This window comes from Gavialis gangeticus, unplaced genomic scaffold (assembly GCF_001723915.1).
Source record: "Gavialis gangeticus isolate Ggan-Ray unplaced genomic scaffold, GavGan_comp1, whole genome shotgun sequence".
NCBI classification, from domain to species: Eukaryota; Metazoa; Chordata; order Crocodylia; family Gavialidae; genus Gavialis; species Gavialis gangeticus.
The window spans coordinates 86,794,928-86,814,935 of NW_017729031.1; the positions used below are offsets into that span (position 1 = coordinate 86,794,928).

Below are 20,008 nucleotides of genomic sequence, written 5' to 3' on the forward strand. Positions count from 1 at the left end.
GCAGATCCCCAGCTGGGGTCATCAGCATGACTCCACTGAACCCAATGTTGCTATACTACCCTGGGTTAACTGATGATCTTGCTCACAGAGACTATGCACTTCTAAAATGAAGTTTTTTCATCTGTGTCATGCATGTTAGAATACCTTTTAAAATGTAGCATTGTATTATAATCAACCTATGGATTTTTTCTAACGTTCTGTTTTTTAGAAAGGGATAATGTTACAATAAGTCAAATGATAATGGAATTGAGTGCAATGTACATTAGAAAAAAGGAAATATGTTCTGAAAGGAGGCTGTTTAAAATGGAAGTGAGTGAGGGTCACGATACAAAATGAAGGTATGAAGAAGAGACACTGAAAATAACAGTAAAACTTACTTCTAGGAGATAAGAGGTCACATAGGATGTTACCTCATTGATTTCAGCTTTATTGTTCACATTGGTATAAGCACTGTTTATTGAATTATTTCAATGATGAGATGTGTATATTATATGTATATATGGTTACTTGCAGTTATTGACGTAAACAAGAAGGACATAGTCTTCCTGATAGATGGCACAACTGCAATGGGAAGCACCCATTTTTCTGCAGTCCGTGATTTCATTGCCAAAATCGTCCAAAGGCTGGAAATTGGACCAGACCTCATCCAAGTAGCTGTGGCACAATACGCAGATACTGTAAGACCAGAATTCTATTTTAATGCTCATCAGTCCAGAAAAGAGGTCTATTCTGCTGTGAGGAAAATAAAATTAATGGGTGGTTCAACACTCAATACTGGTTTGGCCTTGGACTTTGTTAGAAACAACTTCTTCATCAGTTCTACAGGGTGTAGGATTGATGAAGGTGTTTTGCCTATGCTAGTCCTTGTTACGAATGGCAAATCCAAAGATGGTATTACCCAACCTGCGGCAGAGATGAAAAGGAGCAGGATAATGGTTCTTACCATTGGATCCAAAAATGCAGACAAGTTGGAACTTCAAGAAATTGCCTATGAGCCGGAACTTGTTTTCACTACAGATGAATTTCGTGTTCAGAACCTGCAAGGCATTCTTCCTAGAGTGCTGACACCTCTAAAAACACTCTCTGGAGCAATAATCATTCAAGAAATACCACCAGGTGAGCATGCTTTTTTAAACAAAGTAGATGCCTCTGACTTAGTTTGTATTCCTTATTGTACACAGGTAGAGCTACTGAAGAATCCATAATGAATAATTCAGAGCTGGTAAATTTGGCCACTTTTTCCATTTGCAAAATGATTGTGGAAAGATTAATATATTTGCTCTTTATTTTTTTTCATTAATTTATTTGTCAGAAATATTTAAATGTTTAACATTGATGTATATGCTTTGGTGGTTTGTTGCTCAAGTACTGAGGTATTGTATTTCTTCTGATTAGATAATTAGTAACTTTTGAATCCTATCAGCAAATGTAGTTGGAAATTCAGTTTTGGAGGATACTTGATTTTAGTGAAGGTAATGTGCTTGTAGTAATACAGCTAGACCATTGAGATTTTTAGTGAAAGAAAATCTGACAAGTCTGTGCACATTGTTGAGTTGAAAATCACTCTCAGATCCAAAAAAAATTTGCAGACTTTTTTTCTACATCATTCACTTAGTTCTAGTGCAGAGTGGAATTTAGAACTATTCTGTTTATTTTTTCTATTTTGTGTGTAATTAAAAATATCAATTGATGTCAATGGATACTTTCTATTGAATCTTTCCATTGACTTGAGTAGCTTTTAGTTAAAAACTATACACAAATGTCTTCTATTTTACCATGTATTTTAAAAGATGGTTTTATCTGCTGAAAGATTTTGAGCTACAGTTTCTCAGGGTTTCTTAGTGAGGGAAACATATCAGACTGCATTTGTGTCATCATAAAATATAAATGATCACATTCTGAATTGCATTCCCATACCATAGGAACATTAGAGAAACTGAGCCTCTTCCAGCTGCCATTCAGTTCAATAGAGAGGCTTCCATTGACTTATATAGCCAGGGTCACATTATTTTTCAGTTTCTCCAAGCTACTGAAATTATAAATTAGGGTGCAGGGAATTTCTGCTGTTTTAAGAATTCTTTCAAAACTCAGAGGGCTGTAGGTTGTAGCTGTGGTGGTCTAAGGACATAGGCAGACAAGGTTCTTTGGGTGAATCTGGTATCTTTTATTAGACCAACTTAAATAGTTGGAAAAAAATGGAAAAAAATTCTATATGGAGGGCTTACATTTTAAAATAAATTCACCAATATTTGTCCTTAATTAAGATGAATATCACGGAATAGTCTATCATTTAATAAGCTATTTCAAAATGTGGTTTCTGCTAATACAGTGTTGCATGGCTACGTATCAACCCTGACATTTTTATTTCTATATATAAATTAAAAATGTCCTCATTCTTTAAAATGTTGTACACACTGCTTCTCTTTTTGTCTGTTTCTCTTTCTCTCTTATACAGTACACATAGCCATAAGCACACTCTGTAGGCAAGTAAGTCTTCCTCTCCAACAGCCCATTGCTAATTATTACCACTCAGTGGGCACGTTGACATGTGCGTTAATGCACCGTAATTATCATGTATTCAGTTCAGCACCTATAATAACAAGTATTAACTTAACGCGCCATAATTGGCACCACTGCACAGTAGTGCTGGCGTATGTTTTTTACTAATTGTACTGCACATTAGCGCATTAACACAGCTTTCACTGTGACATGCTAATGCACAGTGGAATTAGTCTACTGAGTTTCTAGCATCTTGTGTAGATGCGCCCAGTGTGACATTTCAAGTGATACATTTCCATTTGTTTATCTGAAAATACTGGCCCAGATTGGAACTATTATCATAGTATAAATTAGAAATATAGACAACAGATATACTCATTGTTATTTGCCAGAAATCATTACCCTCCAAAGGGTCCAACACTTCTCTTTAATTTTTAATGCATTATCACTGTAGTGAATATAAGGTAAGGGATAGTGATCCTGATAGTCAATAAGCAAACTTGGAAAATGTACAGTTGTTAAGCATTGTGCTTGACAAAAGAGGATTAAAATAACAAGACTATGTATACACGCATTTGTACCATATATATGTGAAAGGGGCATCACACTGATGAATGACATGGATATCTATTAAATCTCATGGCAGATGATAAATAATTTGTCATCTACAGTGTAATTTATCATATATCTATGACCTCATGTCCTGCCCATTAATCCATTATCTGGGGCCTTACACTGACATTTGAGATCCTTCAGCAGCTTCAAACTTCTGATGTATTTTTTTACACCACCTACAAGAAAAGATTTGATTCCTTCCCTTCCTCATCCCTGTAAAATGGATTCTCCCTCAACAAAATGATCCAAGCTAAAGTCCCTGATTCACTCTGGAACTGTTACAGCTTTTCAGTACATAGAAATATCATGCTTTTCAGTTTTATAGCATAAGTCTTTTAAGAACTACAAGTGGAAGCTCTCTGATTTTGAAAAAGTGAGATTCCAAGATGAAATCCTGAGCCCTACTGAAGACAATAGGATTTTTATTATTGACCTCCATGGGGTCAGGATTTTATTATAAACTGGCCAGTGGGATTTAGCATGGACTTCAAGCTCTGTAAAGGATCTTAAATACTACTATAACATTGTGATACTTTGGTTCAGATCCTGTAGTTGTGCATATCTTTAGGCAAAAGGACCCAACAGCTGATGTAGGGGGAATGTTCTGCTAGCACTGAATTAGTGTCATGGCTTTTAAGCCTGCATTTTTGTGCTAAAAGGGGCTATGGGTGCATCCAGGTTCTGTGTGATATGTTTAAGCAAAAAAATGACTCTAGGTGAAGACTGTAGGATTATTTTGTATGTAAGGAAGACTCAGCCAAATGTTGAGCATTCCTTCTGCTTAGGTAATCGCTGACAGAAAAATGCTTATTTCCAAATCTGCAGCAAGGGACAGTTTGGATGTAACAGTATCTTACATAGTCACCTCCATATGGTCATGTACCAGTGAATTTATTTAAAGTGACTACTCAAAATTGGTTACTTAACGGTAGTAGTCTTCTATGGAAAGTAGAGCCAAATTGTACTTTGTGGGCTAGATTCTGCTCCCAGATGCACATTATACGTTTGAAGTAACTCTCCTGAAATCAGTGGAGTTCCTTTAGACTTTGAGAGGAGGATTTGGTTCACTATATTTGAGTCTGCCTTTTTGGCTTCCTCAAGGAATAGAAAAGTGGCTGATGAGGCTGGTTGCTGGCATTGGTTCATTTGTCAGTGCCTGATAGAAGAGGGTTTTTTCAGGTGCTGCAGGGTTAACTTTTTCGATAAGGCTCCAGTGATGTTCACAAAGTATTATTAGATAGCATCTGCCTTACACCAGGGTAAATTTGAATAAGTATAGAAGCAGCTCCTCAGTGGGTATATAAATTGATACTGATCCACTGAAGTCAGGGAAACCAATTTATATTTGCTAAGGATCTGGCCCACTGTGCCAAGAGAAAAGGAAGTCCTTAGTTTTTTGCAGTGGATAAAATTGCCTCTGAAGCATCAGAGACTAGACTCCATTACTAAACCTCGGCCATTAAAATACTTGTTATAGAATGATTCAAGCAACAAAATGTCTAATAACTTTCAGTGTTATTCTTGCTGTTTATTTCTTGGACACTTTCATTTCTTGCTTGCTCTCCCTTCTCCCCCATCTCTCTAACAAGGTATGCATGTGTGTACAGTATATACTGTATGCACACATGAAAATGTCTGTTATGTTTTCTATGATGTCTCATGTTATTTTCTGTGCTCTACTGCAGTAAACAAAAGGGATATCATCTTTCTTTTGGATGGATCACTCAACGTTGGAAATGCCAACTTCCCATTTGTGCGTGACTTTGTTTTGAAACTAGTTGACTACCTTGATGTTGGAATTGACAATATACGAATCGGCCTAATACAATTTAGTGACACTCCCAGAACTGAATTCTTTTTAAACACATACCTAACCAAATCAGATATAATTAATCGCCTGAGCCAGTTGAAGCCCAAGGGAGGTTCAGTGTTGAACACTGGCTCTGCATTAGACTTTGTCCTTTTAAAACACTTCACTGAAGCAGGTGGGAGCAGGATAGATGAACAAGTTCCACAGATCCTAGTCCTGGTTACAGCAGGGCAATCTGCTGATGCATACTTGGATGCTTCCAATGCATTAGCTCGGGCCGGAGTGCTAACTTTTTGTGTTGGAGTTAGGAATGCTGATAAGGCAGAACTTGAGCAGATCGCATTTAATCCAAGAATGGTATATTTTACGGATGATTTCAGTTCTCTGGCAGCTTTACCACAGGAATTAATTAAACCTTTAACAACATATGTTAGTGGAGGTGTACAAGAAGTTCCACTCACTCCATCAGGTAATATCTACCTTTCTTCAAGTTGACTTAATATTGGTCTTTTTTCTCTTGATTCTTTGCTTTAAATGTACCACAAACTTCTTTTTTTCCAAAGTCTTGAACCAGCAAAGCACTTAAGTCGACATTTAACTTTAAGCAGTGGCTATGCCCATTGAATCCTTAAGTTCACTGAAGTCAAATTTAACATGTCTAAAGTTCAGCACATTTTTAAGTGCTTCACTGGATCAGGACCAAAAGAGACATCAGAGTGAGTCTTTGACCACCGTACCAAATATTCTGTCCACTTATGCTATGAGTCTTTTTGTCTTTCTTTTTATTTTTTGAAAATGTGGAATATACTGACATCTACTTAATGTGCTTGTATATATAGCAGCTCACACAGAGGGAATGGTTATAGGTAAATTAAGTGGAATTATTAAGATAGTACCATTCAGGATAGATGAATGAAAACAAAACAAAACCAAAGCATGTAAGTCTGGAATCTACTTATTTCCATTTGGTACAGCTCCCTTTCATCCCCCCAGTAGTAGTGGGTTGGCATGGCTGTAGCTGAGGGCAAAATCTTACTCCCAGTATAAATTTAATGAGTTAAAAAGTCACTGAGAGCTTTTGACATTTCTGTGAGGGTTAACCTGATTTAAACAGGTATTTTCTCAACAGTTCTTTTATTGTGGTTCTGACCACTAGGAGACATTAAAAAGACTAGGATCAGTTAGTGATGGAAAGGAGACAATTAAAAGCAACGTGGCAGATGGATATCAAATCCTCCCAATAAAATAAGTGAAAGGTTCCCATATATAATTCATGTATGGATCTTAAAGGCCCTTTCCTCAGCCATTTCTCTGAGGTCATGGTGGGAGAGTGGAGTGAATTACAGCAGTCCTTTAAAGGGTGCAGCTCACTTCCTTTCTTAAGCCTGGTCATGTATGGGGGGAGTTGGGCAGGGAAATCAAGCCTAGTGCCTGCACAATTCTGCTAGGTCCATGTTCACTTGATCACAGTGAACAATACATTGGACTCAAAACTAAGAGCAAAACTCTAAGTAGAGCCAAGGAAGTCTGTGAGAAGGGGTTCTTTTTCTCTATTCCCTATTTAGCTAAATAAATCAAGGGCACTGTCAAGCCCTTTTAGCACTGAGATATTTCAGGAGAGGAAAACCACTCATATACTTTATACCATATTTTCTTGAATGCAACACTCATCTTTCCCAAAACCCGGTTGTAGAAAGTAGGACTGTGCAATATAGGGAAGGAAATACGGTTAGAACACTTTTTGCTGCTTCCTGGGCAAAAGTGAAAGTAAAGTCTGCACTCAGTTCCCATAGGGAACACAACAATGAGCAGGCTCAGCTCATTAGCTAAGCTCTCTTACTACAAAGAAAGATCTTTTTTTCTTCATTCTGACTTTCAAAAACAGGGTATATGAGAAAGTATGGTATATTAATATCCTGCTCCTTTAAAGAAAAGTTTCTCTGATGAAATTCAAAAGGAGAAAAAGCCTTCATATTCTTATTTCCTTTTATTTTGAATTCATTCTAGAAAGCAAGAAAGATATTTTATTCATGATTGATGGTTCAGCCAACCTATTGGGTCACTTCCCTACAGTCCGAGACTTTGTGTACAGAATTATTTTTGACCTCAATGTGAGTCCAGATGCCATCCGAGTTGCTGTAGCTCAGTTCAGTGACAATGTCCAAGTTGAGTTCAACTTCAGTGAGTTGCCATTGAAGCAAGACATGCTTCTGAAAGTTAAACGGATGAAGATAAAAACTGGGAAGCAACTGAACATAGGTTCTGCACTGGATTACGCAGTGAGGAACCTGTTTGTGAAGAATGCTGGGAGCAGGATTGAAGAAGGAGTTCCTCAGTTTTTGGTCCTACTTGCTGCTGGGAAATCAACTGATAGTGTGGAAGATGCAGCGGAGGCCCTGAAACGAGCTGGTGTTGTCACTTTTATTATCAAAGCCAGGACTGCAGAACAAGTAGAACTTGAAAGGATAGTTTACGCTCCACAATTTATTCTGCCTGTGGATGCCCTTTCTAAAATTGGAGAAATTCAGTCAAACATAGTAAACCTATTGAGAACCATACAGTATCAACCAACAGGTACAGAGATGCCGTTTCCTTTGTTTCTAAAATGCTGAATTAGATGTCTTTTAGATGACTGAAAAATTGTAGTAGACAACACTTGTAAATTAACATTATATATATAATGATGTTTTGTGGTCTTTATTTAAAACTCACTGAAGTCAGTGGAAAGACTCCCAGTGATTGGACTTGGATTAAGCATATGACTTAAATCAAGACCAATATATTTGAAATGATTTTAAAAAATGCCATTGCCTGTTATTGAGGCTATGGTCCTGCAAAGCACTGATGTGCAGGCTTAACTTTGAACACAAATAATCCCACTGAAGTAAAAGCCTGTCTTACAATAATAGGCAGACTTTGTCCTCAAAATCTTAAGTAGTTTTCAGGGTTTTGGTTGTAGCTGTGTTGGTCTAAGAACATAGGCAGGCAGGGTTCTTTGAGTAGACGTGATATCTTTCATTAGACCGACAGAGGAGTTGGAAAAAAGTTCTAGGCAAGCTTTTGGGCCCAGTCCCCTTTTGTCAGGCATAGGGAGTCTCTGCTGGTCTGAGACTGCAAGGAATGAAAGATGCTAAAAGTGTGGCAGGATGTCGGTTAAAATGTAAATAGGTAGAAATTCAAAAGACAGAAGGAAAAGCAGGTTGTATTGCGTCATAAATCCACTGTCTATATTGAGTCCATGATTTTTTTTATATCCAGTAGATTTATGAAGTGAAGTTTGTAGGCTCATCTATGAAAGGTGAGAAAGACGAGCTATGAAAAACGAGCCTACTAACTTCACTTCATCAACCTCCTGGATACACAAAATCATGGACTCAGTATAGACATTGGATTTATGATACATTACTACCTGCCTCACATCTGATTCACCAGATACCTGCCTGACCTGACTTCTTACATTCTTCTTTTCCCCCACCTTTTCTCCCCTCTCCTGCTCTCCCCTCCCCTCCTTTTCTGCCTTTTGTCTTCCTCATTTCCAGCTAGTTCCTTTTTCATTGAGAGACACTTTTTTACCTTGTATTATTATCACTGCAGTGTTTCTTTTTGGCCTGTCTCTTCCCCTGCTTTCTTTCCCCTCCCTTCCCTGTTTTACCTTTTCTAATTTCTACCTATTTATGTTTTCACTGATGTCCTGTCACACTTTTAGCTTCTTTTATTCCTGTTTTCCTGATCTCCTACTGCTTTTTTTCACAGACAGCCTCTTTTCTACTTTGTATTCTATCACTGCTGTCTCCTTTTGGGCTCCCGCCCCCACCTTCTTCCACCTCCCTTATCTTCTTTACCTTTTGTCTTTCTAATTTCTACCCATTTAAATTTTCACTGACATCCTGCCACACTTTTAGCTTCTCTCATTCCTTGCAGTCTCAGACCAGCAGAGACTCACTATGTCTGAAGAATGGCAACTGTGACCAAAAGCTTACCAAGAACTTTTTTCTGAAAAGTTTTGAAAATTTAAAAAAATCGAAATATCAGAATGCTTTTACAAAAAGGTTTTTACTGTTTTCAGTCAGCATCATTTATCAACAGGTATTTTGTGTCCACATGGTATTATTCTTTTCTAAATTAGAGAGACACTCAGTGAAGGTTTTTCAACATATTTGTCCCACCCTCCATAGCTCCATAGAGCACGCTATGCAGAGTGCTAATATAATGCATTACCTTTCAAGACCTGGATTGCTCTGGGACCTAACCTCTGGTTCCACTGCCTCCCATTGAGCATCCCTGCTTGCCAGCTGGCATTTCAGGGAAGAAGCAGCAGATACCTAAGGAGACACCTTACTGATCAAGCACAGCTCTTGTTGCCCATGTAGTGATTATCGGTATACTATATCCACCTGTTTATTAGCCAAGAGTGTTTGACTGATGGTATGTCTACACTGATATTCAGAGTTGCTCTTAAGACATCTCCAACCAACCAGAGCCAAGTGATCTTGTCTCCCTGATCCATACTGTACACTGTATCCAACAGCAAGCCTAGCAACGTGGTTCTTCTTTCTTCCTTTGCAGAGCCCTTCTAGGAATTGGTCTCTGGATAACTTGTCTGTCCTTCTGGGTTGTCTCCACTCATGGGCAAAAGAGAGAGGGAGGAGGAACTAGGCCTGGAAATCAGAACCAGGCAGTTTGGGGAATGTAATTTCGGGTCTGTACACCCAACTAAGTTTCAAACACTACCAAAAGGGGTGACCTCAGTGTTAATTAGCAAACTTGCAGGATTGGACATGACTGCCAAGCAGAGTTGAATTTAAAACCTGTACAATGTAACTGGATAGTGGGTATGGGCTTATGGTTGATCCTACCCATCAGTGGATATAGGCAGACTGGACAAACTTTAAATAAATTGAATCAACAATTATGATGCCTGACCTAGAATCCCAAGACTTTCTGTGCATAAAATGATACACAAAAAGAATGTCTACCTATACAGATAATTTTACTTAGATTCTTCTCTAATTGTTTTTCAAACCACAGTTGTTGGAGATGAGAAGAAGGATGTGGTGTTTCTGATTGATGGCTCAGATGGTGCGAGAAGAGGGTTCCCTTTTCTACAGAGCTTTGTTTTAGAAATGGTTGAAAACCTGGACATCGGTCGTGACAGAGTCCATGTTGCTGTAGCACAATACAGCAATGTCATCAGACCTGAGTTCCTTTTTAACAACTACTATGATAAAGCAGATGTTGTTAGAGCCATTCAGGGCATGTCTGTTATGGGAGGGTCTCCTCTCAACACCGGTGCAGCCTTGGACTATCTCATAAAGCAGATATTCACTGCTCAGGGTGGGAGCAGGATTGCTGAAAATGTGCCTCAATTCTTGATTTTGCTGACTGCTGACAGATCAAGGGACGATGTGCGAAGGCCCTCAGTGGTCTTGAAGACAAGTGGCACCGTGCCTTTTGGCATTGGCATTGGAAACGCTGATATCACGGAAATGCAGACAATTTCATTCATCCCAGACTTTGCTGCTGTTGTCCCTGACTTCAATCAACTGAATACTGTACAGCAGCTCATTTCAGACCGAGTCACTCGGCTAACCAAAAAAGAAATAGAAACACTAGCCCCGGATCTGCTTTTTCCATCACCCAGTCCAGGTGGGCAGATGTTTATCAGCTGTTTTCCATGTGGGGGTATTGTTGTGCTAGTCAGTATCTGCAACAAGATTAAAAAACCCTGATGTTTAAATAATGTGGGGTTGTGACACAAATAGAGAAAAAGCAAACACATTTACAGTTGAGGCTCCAATTCTAACTGCTAATTTATCCTTTACTGATGTAGGTTTGCTTTGCTAGGAACTATGTAATTACAATCAGCCACCCAAAAGTACTTATAGTCCCCAGTTGTACATTGTGGCTCATGATACCGCTACAGAGTGCAACTGAAGTCAATACAGGATCTGGACCCAAGTCTTAAAATAGATGAATGGGATATTACACTAGTCAGTAGCTTAATATTAGTGTTTTCCCCTTCCAAGGAAAACTGAATAATTTAGATTTTATAATGGTGCGTTCCTACCATTGTTAATTAAAATCCCTATCCTGATAAATACTATTTTCTAGAAATTTATAATTCAGGTACCACATTTTGTTTTGACATGAAACCTTACCATCAGGAAGCCAGCTTTTCTCTAGAGATAAGAGTAACCAGGAAAATAAGTTACAGGTGTTGAATGCATAAGAACTGAGTGATGAGAAAGCAAGGAGACAGAGTGTTGTGTGTGTGTGCGCGTGTGTAGGGTGGGGGGGTCAATGTATTCACTTTCAAAATATATCTTTGGGCTAGAGAGAAAACTTACAGTAAGTCCTCACTGGGGAATATCTCAAAGAAAAAACTAATATGGTAATGTTATTTAGAATGACTCCTCACAATCCCCCTCGCCCCCCACCGATAATTCTCGTGGCTCAGAGGAAAGGGCAAATTATTTAACTCCTTTTCTTGGGACAGTTTATTTTCTGGTATGTATCTGAAAACCAAGTCTGGGCAGTGAATAGGGAAGAGTACAAAGCCAAGAGTCTGCCCATCCCCCTGCTTATTTTCCCACAAAAAGCACATTGCAGGAGCAACTGCTACTCTTCCCTTATGGCCAATCACAATTTCAGTAGGGAAATAATGGAGACCTGAATATCCATAAGTCCCTCCTGCCATGGCCAAGTAGGAGCTGAGATAATTTATGCCTTGTGTACACTAAATTATTCCTATGTTTAGAATCTGGTTATTAACACCCATTTCTTAAAATTAGTGGATGCACCAGAATAAAGCTATATGAATTCAATTAAGGACAGAATTTGGCCGGGAGGGTTGGGTCTCCCTTAGAAGCTTGTGACATAAATTGCAGTTATGTATGCATGGTGACTGGAGGTGACTTTTTCTAACTATTTGGTCCTACGCTTAAGGCTTCATTGGGGAACTGATTTCCACTTGGTACCCTTTTTGGTCTGTGCTGTAGATTATACACTTTTTCTGGGCCTCTGATAAGTTTTTTTAAATAGCTTCCCAGCTCTGGTAGGCCTTTTAACCTTCCTTTTAACTTCTAAAATGAGGAAATTGTTAGATGATACAAAATGTCCAGGGGCTTCTTAAGAAATCATTTGAACATCTTTAAGGCCAGACAGATAAGCAGCAGAGAACTATATTTCATCATTTTGGGATCCATCAAAAGTAGATTTTCAAAAACTTGGGACGAGAGCTCTTGCTGAACGCTCTTGAAAATTGACTCGTCATGGGATTAGAGGGAATTTGCAAAGTTTCATGAATGACCAGGAAAAGGGAGTACCTAGTTAATTTGCAAAGTTTGCAGCTAATACTAAATTCTTTTGGGGAGCCAAATCCCAGTCTGGTGGTAAGGGGCTGCAGATAGATTTCACAAGACTAAGCAAATGACCAATAAAGTGGAAGATAAACTTAAACATTAACAAGTGCAAAAGTGTTAACATAGGTTATATATACTATATGTTTGTAACTATATGCATGTAATGCTAGACTCTGAACTAACTGTTATAACTCAATTGTTGATAGTACTCTAAAAATGCTGGATCAGTGTGCAGAAGAGACTAAAAAAGCTAATAAAATTTTGGGCATCATTAAGAAGAAAATGAAAGCAAAATAAGAAACAACTTTATGTCATTGTATAAACCGATGCTGTACCCATATCTTGAATACTATGTTCAGTTCTGTTCTCCATATCAGAAAAGAATGTAGTAGAATTAGAAAAGGTGCAGGGAAGGGCAACAAAGATGAGCAGGGTTATGGAACAGCTGCTACGCCAGGAGAGACTGTAAGGGCTAGGACTCTTCAATTAGGAAAGAAGGTTGAAGGGGATAGGATAAAGGTCTCTAAAATTATGAAGTAAATGGATAAAGTAATAGAAAATTGTTGTTCACCAAGCCCCAGAATACAAGAACTAAGTGGGCACTATGGGGAGAAACCAAGAGGAGGATGAACGTTTAAACAAGAGGAAGTAGCTTCTTACACAGTACATAGTTAAGCTTATAGAACTCAGGACTGCAGGAGTCTATAGAACCAGATAGTATAACCAGATTAAAAAAGGAGGACAGGTTGACTGGGAGCTATTAAACAGAAAAAAAAAATCAGGGATGCATCCTAAATCAAAGATATTCGACATCAGGGAGGGCATGTCAGGGCATAGATCACTCTAGACATGCCCTATTTGTATTGTCTCATCTAAGCTTGTACTAATTGCTGCCATAAGAGACAGAATGCTGAGTTAGATTGGCTATTGCTCTGACCCAGTACTTATGTTCTTTTTTCACAGCCAAGAAAGATGTGGTGTTTCTCATTGATGGTTCCCAGTTTGCTTCCCCTGAGTTCCAGCTAATTCGTGATTTCATTTTAAGGGTAGTAGACAGCTTCGATGTAGGTTTTGACACCACCCGCGTTGCAGTGGTCCAGTTCAGCACAGACCCCAAGGTTGAATTTCTGCTTAACACCCACTCTACCAAAGATGACGTGCAAACTGCTGTGAGAAGACTAAGGCCCAAAGGTGGCAGAGAAGTTAATGTAGGAGATGCTCTGGAGTATGTAGCAAAGAATATCTTTACAAGACCCTCTGGAAGTCGCATAGAGGATGGTGTCCCTCAGTTTTTAATACTTCTCTCTTCTCGCAAGTCTGATGATGAAGTAGTGGCCCCTGCAATCCAAGTCAAACAAGTTGGTGTAGCACCTCTGATTATAGCAAAAAATGTGGATCCTGAGGAGTTGGCTCAGATTTCTCTTAGCCCTGAATATGTATACCGAGTCACAAACTTCCAGGAATTGCCCAGCATAGAACAGAAGCTGCTGACCCCTCTTACTTCCCTCACTGCTGGTGACATAAAAGGGATCCTGGGAGATGTATCTCTCCCTCCAGGTAAGAATGACTGAAATAACTTTAGGGTCCTTTCCTTCCAGTAAATGAAATATTTTCCCCCTTAAAAACAAGTATGGCACATTTCCATTATCAGGAGAATGGAGATTCATTAGACCAGTCAGACTATTGGTCATCCCTGTAGATGAGCATATAGGTTTTTGGGTCAAGAGCTGCATTACTTTTCTTGTCCTTACTCATTCAAAGTGTTCTCTAATTAAAACAAACACAAATCTGAGGCAGATGAAGCTAGGAACATTGAATAAAAATAACTGAATAAAAAATAGATGTCAAAGAATTATGGAGCTAGTTAATTGTGTGCTTACAATTGTAGACATCTCAATTTAAAAGGAACCTTGTAGTAAAGATGAGGCAAAAAAAGTTTGATACTTCAATAATTTTCCTTTCTCCTTAATATTTTGTTTTCCTGCAGAAGGTGATGGTGATGAAAGGGACATAGTCTTCCTCATTGATAGCTCTGATAGTGTCAGAACTGATGGACTTGCTCACATTCGAGATTTCATCATTAGAATTGTTCAGCAGCTCAACGTTGGTTCAAACAAAGTGAGAATTGGTGTGATTCAGTTCAGTAATGATGTGTTTCCTGAGTTCTACTTAAAAACACACAAATCCAAAGCTGCAGTACTACAAGCCATACGCCGCTTGAGGTTCAGAGGAGGATCTCCACTGAATGCTGGGAAAGCTCTAGACTATGTTGTGAAGAATTACTTCATTAAGTCTGCAGGAAGCAGAATAGAAGATGGGGTCCCTCAGCATTTAGTTCTGTTCCTTGGAGAGAGGTCCCAGGATGATGTTAACCAACCTTCTTCTGTGATCACCTCTGTTGGGATTAAGAGTCAAGGTGTTGGAGCAAGGAATGCAGACAGAACTCAGCTGGAGAGGATAACCAATGATCCTAGACTTGTATTCACAGTCAGAGATTTTCTAGATCTTCCAAGCATAGAAAGCAGGTTCCTCCAACCAATTTTACAATCTCAAATACAAACAACTGAAACACCTGAATTTATAGACATGGGTAAGGCTTTTTTTCATGCTGGGAAAATATTGCAGAGATCTGATATAGAGCATGGGGTACAATTCTAATAATCTGTGAAGCAATTTAGAAATAGTGCCTTTAGTTACTTTTTTTTTTTGCATCACACTAAATACTTGCTGAAAGAAACCCGAAGGACGTAGAAAATAATAGAATTTAGGATGGTAGGAGGAAATATTTTCCTCATAAAATAAAGAACATCTCATCACTGCTTTATATTACATTTTTTTCCGGTATATGAAAAAATGTTCAAGGCTGAAGAAAATTCAAAATGAGATGAAAATAATAGGAAAATTCAATGGGTATGTCAAACCTAATCTTAGGGTCAACCTTGAGGGTTGGGCCTTAACCAATCAGAGCTACATAATCTGCCTTTCCTATCTCAGGGCTGTCCAACTGGTGGTCTACAGGCCACATGTGGCCTGCAAGGTGTTAAATTGCAGCCCCCAGGGGCTTCCCCCAGGGGCTTCAAAAACAGATAGAGTCACAGGTCTTCCTCTCTCCAGCTTCCTTTTCTCTCCCCCATCTGGCAGCGCAGCACACAAGACTCAGGGAGCTTGCAGCTGCAGCCCTCTGAGAGGTGAAGTGCAGCTGGAAAACCTAGAGTGAGGGGGGATGCCCAGTGCAGTTGGGGCTGGAGAGGTGTTCCTGGGTGTACAGTGCAGTGGCAGGGAAGGCTGCCTGGGGGCGCAGTGCACCCAGGGGAGACGCATGTAAAGCATAGCCCTAGGGGCTCATGTCCCCCACTGGTGCAGCCCCCAGCTGCTTAGAAGTCAGACGGATCTGTTTTACTTTTAGGCCACACTGAAGCAGCTCTCTTGTACTCTCTATTCTATGTGTGTGATCTTTCTAGGAACCGCCTGCAGACTACTTGTCCCTCCTTCTGTGCTTGGTTCTAATTGTAGGTCACAGAAATAAGATGTGAGATGCAGAGAGACTTGCTACTAACAGACTTCCTATGGGAAGGCTTTCCTGTAGGGAGGCCTGCAGACAAAAAAGGTGTGAGCCAGAAGGTGGGTGGGTGTTAGTGTTAACACCAAACCCAGTTCAGAAGAGCCAGTGGTGAAGCTTATGTGTTTTCAGTGTAGATGGTTGATGGGTCCAAACTGGAGGGACACTTTGATTTTGACCCTAACTGTTGGCATACCTAATGTTAGTTCACATAGAACTTGCTCAAAATTCCACTGAAGTCAATAGAAGGACTCTCGATGCCAAACATTTTTGGATCAGACATATATCTAGAAGTTTTGCTAACCTAAAAGCACATTAAAGCATTTTTCTAGAATAGTGAGGAATCAGTATTTAATTTTGTATTTGCAAATTTTTGTTTGTATTCTAGCTCTGCGCTGGTTTCAGCAAGAGTCTTGATTTATGGTTTGTGATCATTTGTGAATCACATTTTTTTTTTTACAATTTTTTTTGCTTAGCAGTTCCTTTATTTTTCACTGGAATCCAGTAATAAATGAACCAATGGTACCACAAACAGGAATTGTTATGGACTTATACTCCTTGGCTGCTTATTCTTTTGAAATTAAATAACTAATTTCCACTTCTTCATGCAACCACCACTCTCTTTGTATAACAACCCTGAGTTGCACTTATATTGTTCTGCAAGTATCCTGTACCCAGTCCCCTCAAGACTTCTCCTTCCTGTCTTTATTACTTATTTTGCTCTCAAGAGTTAACGTTCCTCCAAATTCATTTTTCTAACTGGCTTCTACAAATCCCATATTTTGGGGAGACATCTGGGAGCGTGTGAAATTTGGAGACAGCAGCCTGTCCAGCCCTGTCCTGCTATAAGAAATATTGCTAAAAACTTACCCTGAAACAGCAAAAGATGTGAGAGTGAACATCCAGGCTTCTTGTGGGCATGACAGACTTCTTACATTTGTATGTGCTCCAGGGTTTGGAGGGGGGAAGGAGGTACTTTAATTACAGTGGCTCCAAGAGGCGCTTTAATTAAAGTGCCACTGCATCTCCTATATCAGCTTCCCTGCAGTTAAAAATGGTGGTGGGGATGCTTCAACTAAAGCTCATCAAACGAGCTTTTGTTTAAGTGCGTCCACCACCATTTTTAAGTGTGGGGATGCTGATACATGAGATGCAGGAGGCTGGTGGAGCATGGCAATTGCTATGCTCTAGCAGACTCAGTTGATTGAGTCTGGTCCAATGCATTGGATTTCCAGCACGTCGGACCAGCCGCGGTGCTTGTATATAGGCGCTCTCGGAGACCAGGTACACAGTTCTTCAAAAAGATTCAGGTTTGAGCTAGAGATCCTGTTAGTTTGCTAACATTGGCCAAGATTTTCGGAAGTGACACATCATTTCTGTGTTTCTGGGTGCTTTCATTTTTGGGTGCCCAAAATGTGAGACCTCATAAAAGGGTACAATTTGCACAGTATATTTGCTACCTCTCCACTAAATCAGATGTTTTCTGATGTGTTACATTTTGGGTACTGAGAAATGGAGGCAGCTAGTCACATTATTGGGCATGTGTACACGTTAGCTTTAATGCACATTAGCCTATCTTAATGTGCATTAAAGCATGACCTAAAAAACTGTGCACGGTCACTAATGTGCATTAAAATAGTTTAGCATCACTTAAAAACCATTAGCATTTATACACATACATTTGTCTGATCCGGCGTGTATTAATCAAGTCTGCTTTACATGCGAGCTGACGTGTCCAGTGCTGCATTGCATGCATTTGTATAAATGGTGAAATATGTATCAGTGCTGAGAAAACAGTGGCGGTGCACTTTTGAACTAAAACACCTTCAGTGTGTTTTAGTTCAAAAGTGGACTGCCACTATTTTCTCAGTGCTGACACACATTTCGCCATTTATACAAATGTATGTGCCGCAGCGCTGGGCACTTTAAAAAGTGCCTGGTGCTGTAACGCAAGCATGTGTACTAATTCCCCATGTTCTTTAGTTAATGCACATTAAGATAGGCTAATGTACCTCACAATGGAGGGTATTTATACATGTGCTCTAGGAGTGGGGAGGAGGTGCTTTAATTACAGCAGCTCCAAGAGCTGCTCTAATTAAAGTGTCCAGAGTATTAGCATCCCTGCATTGAAAAATGGCAGTGGGGTGTTTTAAATTGCAATATTGGCTACAAGCCAGCATAAGAAGCTAGTACTGAAAGACCTTTCCTGGCTTTTTGTCTGCTTCTGTGTAGTTTAGTGTTACTACTGATATAAAGTAGGTACTGGGGAAGCAACCCTACTGTGTATGCTTGAGTTGATATTAAACTATTTCCCCCACTTTCAACCACAATATTTGAGAGACCAGTGGGTGTACATGTGCAGAAAGAAGTCTACATTTGTGACATTGTTTAGCGTATTGGGCTGAGTCCCTGAGTCTAATGGCCTTCTCGCAAATTTATAGTAAGGCACCTGGACCTGCAAGTGAAGCAATGCAAAATAATTGTTTTAAAGATTGTTGAACACATTTTAGTTAAAGCATCTCCACATTTTTCAGTGTGGAGATGCTGATATACAAGACACTGAAGTCTGCTGGAATGTAGTTGCATCTATCTTGGTCTTCACTAGATCACTCATTCTTAATCGGCTGCTATTTTTTGTGCTTTTTTAATGGGTCAGCCCTCTTCCCCACCTCCCCCCCACCTTTTAAATTAAGGGTAAAATTACTTCCATGAGCAGCATGTAGTGTTTGCATGTAATTTAAGAATGGATTGTTTCGTTTTTTCTTTTTATGGTTCAGTACAATATTATGGAGGCTACAAAGGATTCAAAACTCATTTTCTTTTTGATTATTTCAGATGGGAAGAAACAAGCTGATATTGTGTTTTTGCTGGATGGCTCCATCAATTTTGGGAGAGACAACTTCCAAGAAGTTATCCAATTTGTCTCTTCTATAGTTGATGCTATCTATGATGATACTGCCTCTATTCAGGTAGGACTGGCCCAGTACAACTCAGATGTGACTGATGAATTCTTTCTCAAGGATCACGCCACCAAACAAGAGATTTTAGATGCTATCAATAAAGTAGCATATAAAGGAGGCAGAGTGGCGAATACTGGAGCAGCAATCAAACATCTCCAGGCCAAACACTTTGTGAAGGAGGCTGGGAGCCGGGCAGACCAGAGGATACCTCAAATTGCTTTTATTGTAACAGGAGGCAGACCTGCGGATGATGGACAGACAGCTGCATTGGCACTAAAGCAGTCTGGGGTGAAGCTATTTGCAGTTGGTGTGAAAAACATTGACGTGGATGAAGTGAACAAACTGTCCACTGAACCTGCTACTGGGTTCAGAGTGAAAGCTGCCCAAGAGCTGTCAGAATTGAATGAGCAAATTTTAGTTACAATGGATGCTGTTATGAAGGAGACACTCTGTCCAGGAGTGACTGATATTTCAAGAGGTAAATATAATTACTTATTTCCATGGATGATCCAGAGACCGGAACACTCTGAAAATTTTAAATGGATTCATTCAATAGTGCAATTGTATCCTGTTCCTGTATGGTCTTAAGCCTTAGCTTTGGAATGCCTATAGCATAGGTGTGGCAACCCTATGCAATCAGCCTGTACGCACTCTGGCACAAGAAACATGTCTCCAAACACACAGATAATGAAGGTTGGGTGCTTCTGCTATATAAATAACAGGGCTGTGCAAAACTCGCTGATTCGCTTTGGCAGAGATTCGGCCCGATTCCTGTATTGTATTCATAGAGACTTAGACAAATTGTAGGATTGGGCCAAAAGAAATCTCATGAGGTTCAACAAGGACAAGTGCAAAATTCTGTACTTACGACAGAAAAATCGCATGCATCAGTACAGCCTGGGGGATGACTGGCTGGGCAGCAGCTTTGAAGAAAGGGACCTGGGGGTTATAGTGGACGATAAGCTGAATGTGAGTCAGCAATATGCCCTTGTTGCCAAGAAGGCTAACAGCACACTGGGCTGCGTTAGTGGAAGCGTTGCCAGCAGATTGAGGGAAGTAATTATACCCAGTTGGTAATTATACTTCACGTGGTACCAGCTACCAACTAGACCTCGAGCCATTGATCACCACCTGTTGAGCCCACATTCCTCTATTCTTCACTGGTGAGGCCACATCTGGAGTGCTGTGTCTGGTTTTGGGCCCT

General features: G+C 39.7%; 1 protein-coding gene across 1 annotated transcript in view; it reads left to right on the plus strand.

Annotated features, from left to right (window-relative positions):
- COL6A3 (collagen type VI alpha 3 chain) overlaps positions 1–20,008 on the plus strand; it is a 101,321-nt gene that overhangs the window by 12,777 nt on the left and 68,536 nt on the right. The window contains exons 4-10 of the mRNA XM_019523345.1: positions 514–1,120; positions 4,798–5,393; positions 6,932–7,498; positions 9,953–10,570; positions 13,249–13,842; positions 14,273–14,875; positions 18,680–19,282. Of these exons, the coding sequence (XP_019378890.1) occupies positions 514–1,120; positions 4,798–5,393; positions 6,932–7,498; positions 9,953–10,570; positions 13,249–13,842; positions 14,273–14,875; positions 18,680–19,282 (4,188 nt within the window). The remainder of the gene's footprint in view (positions 1–513; positions 1,121–4,797; positions 5,394–6,931; positions 7,499–9,952; positions 10,571–13,248; positions 13,843–14,272; positions 14,876–18,679; positions 19,283–20,008) is intronic.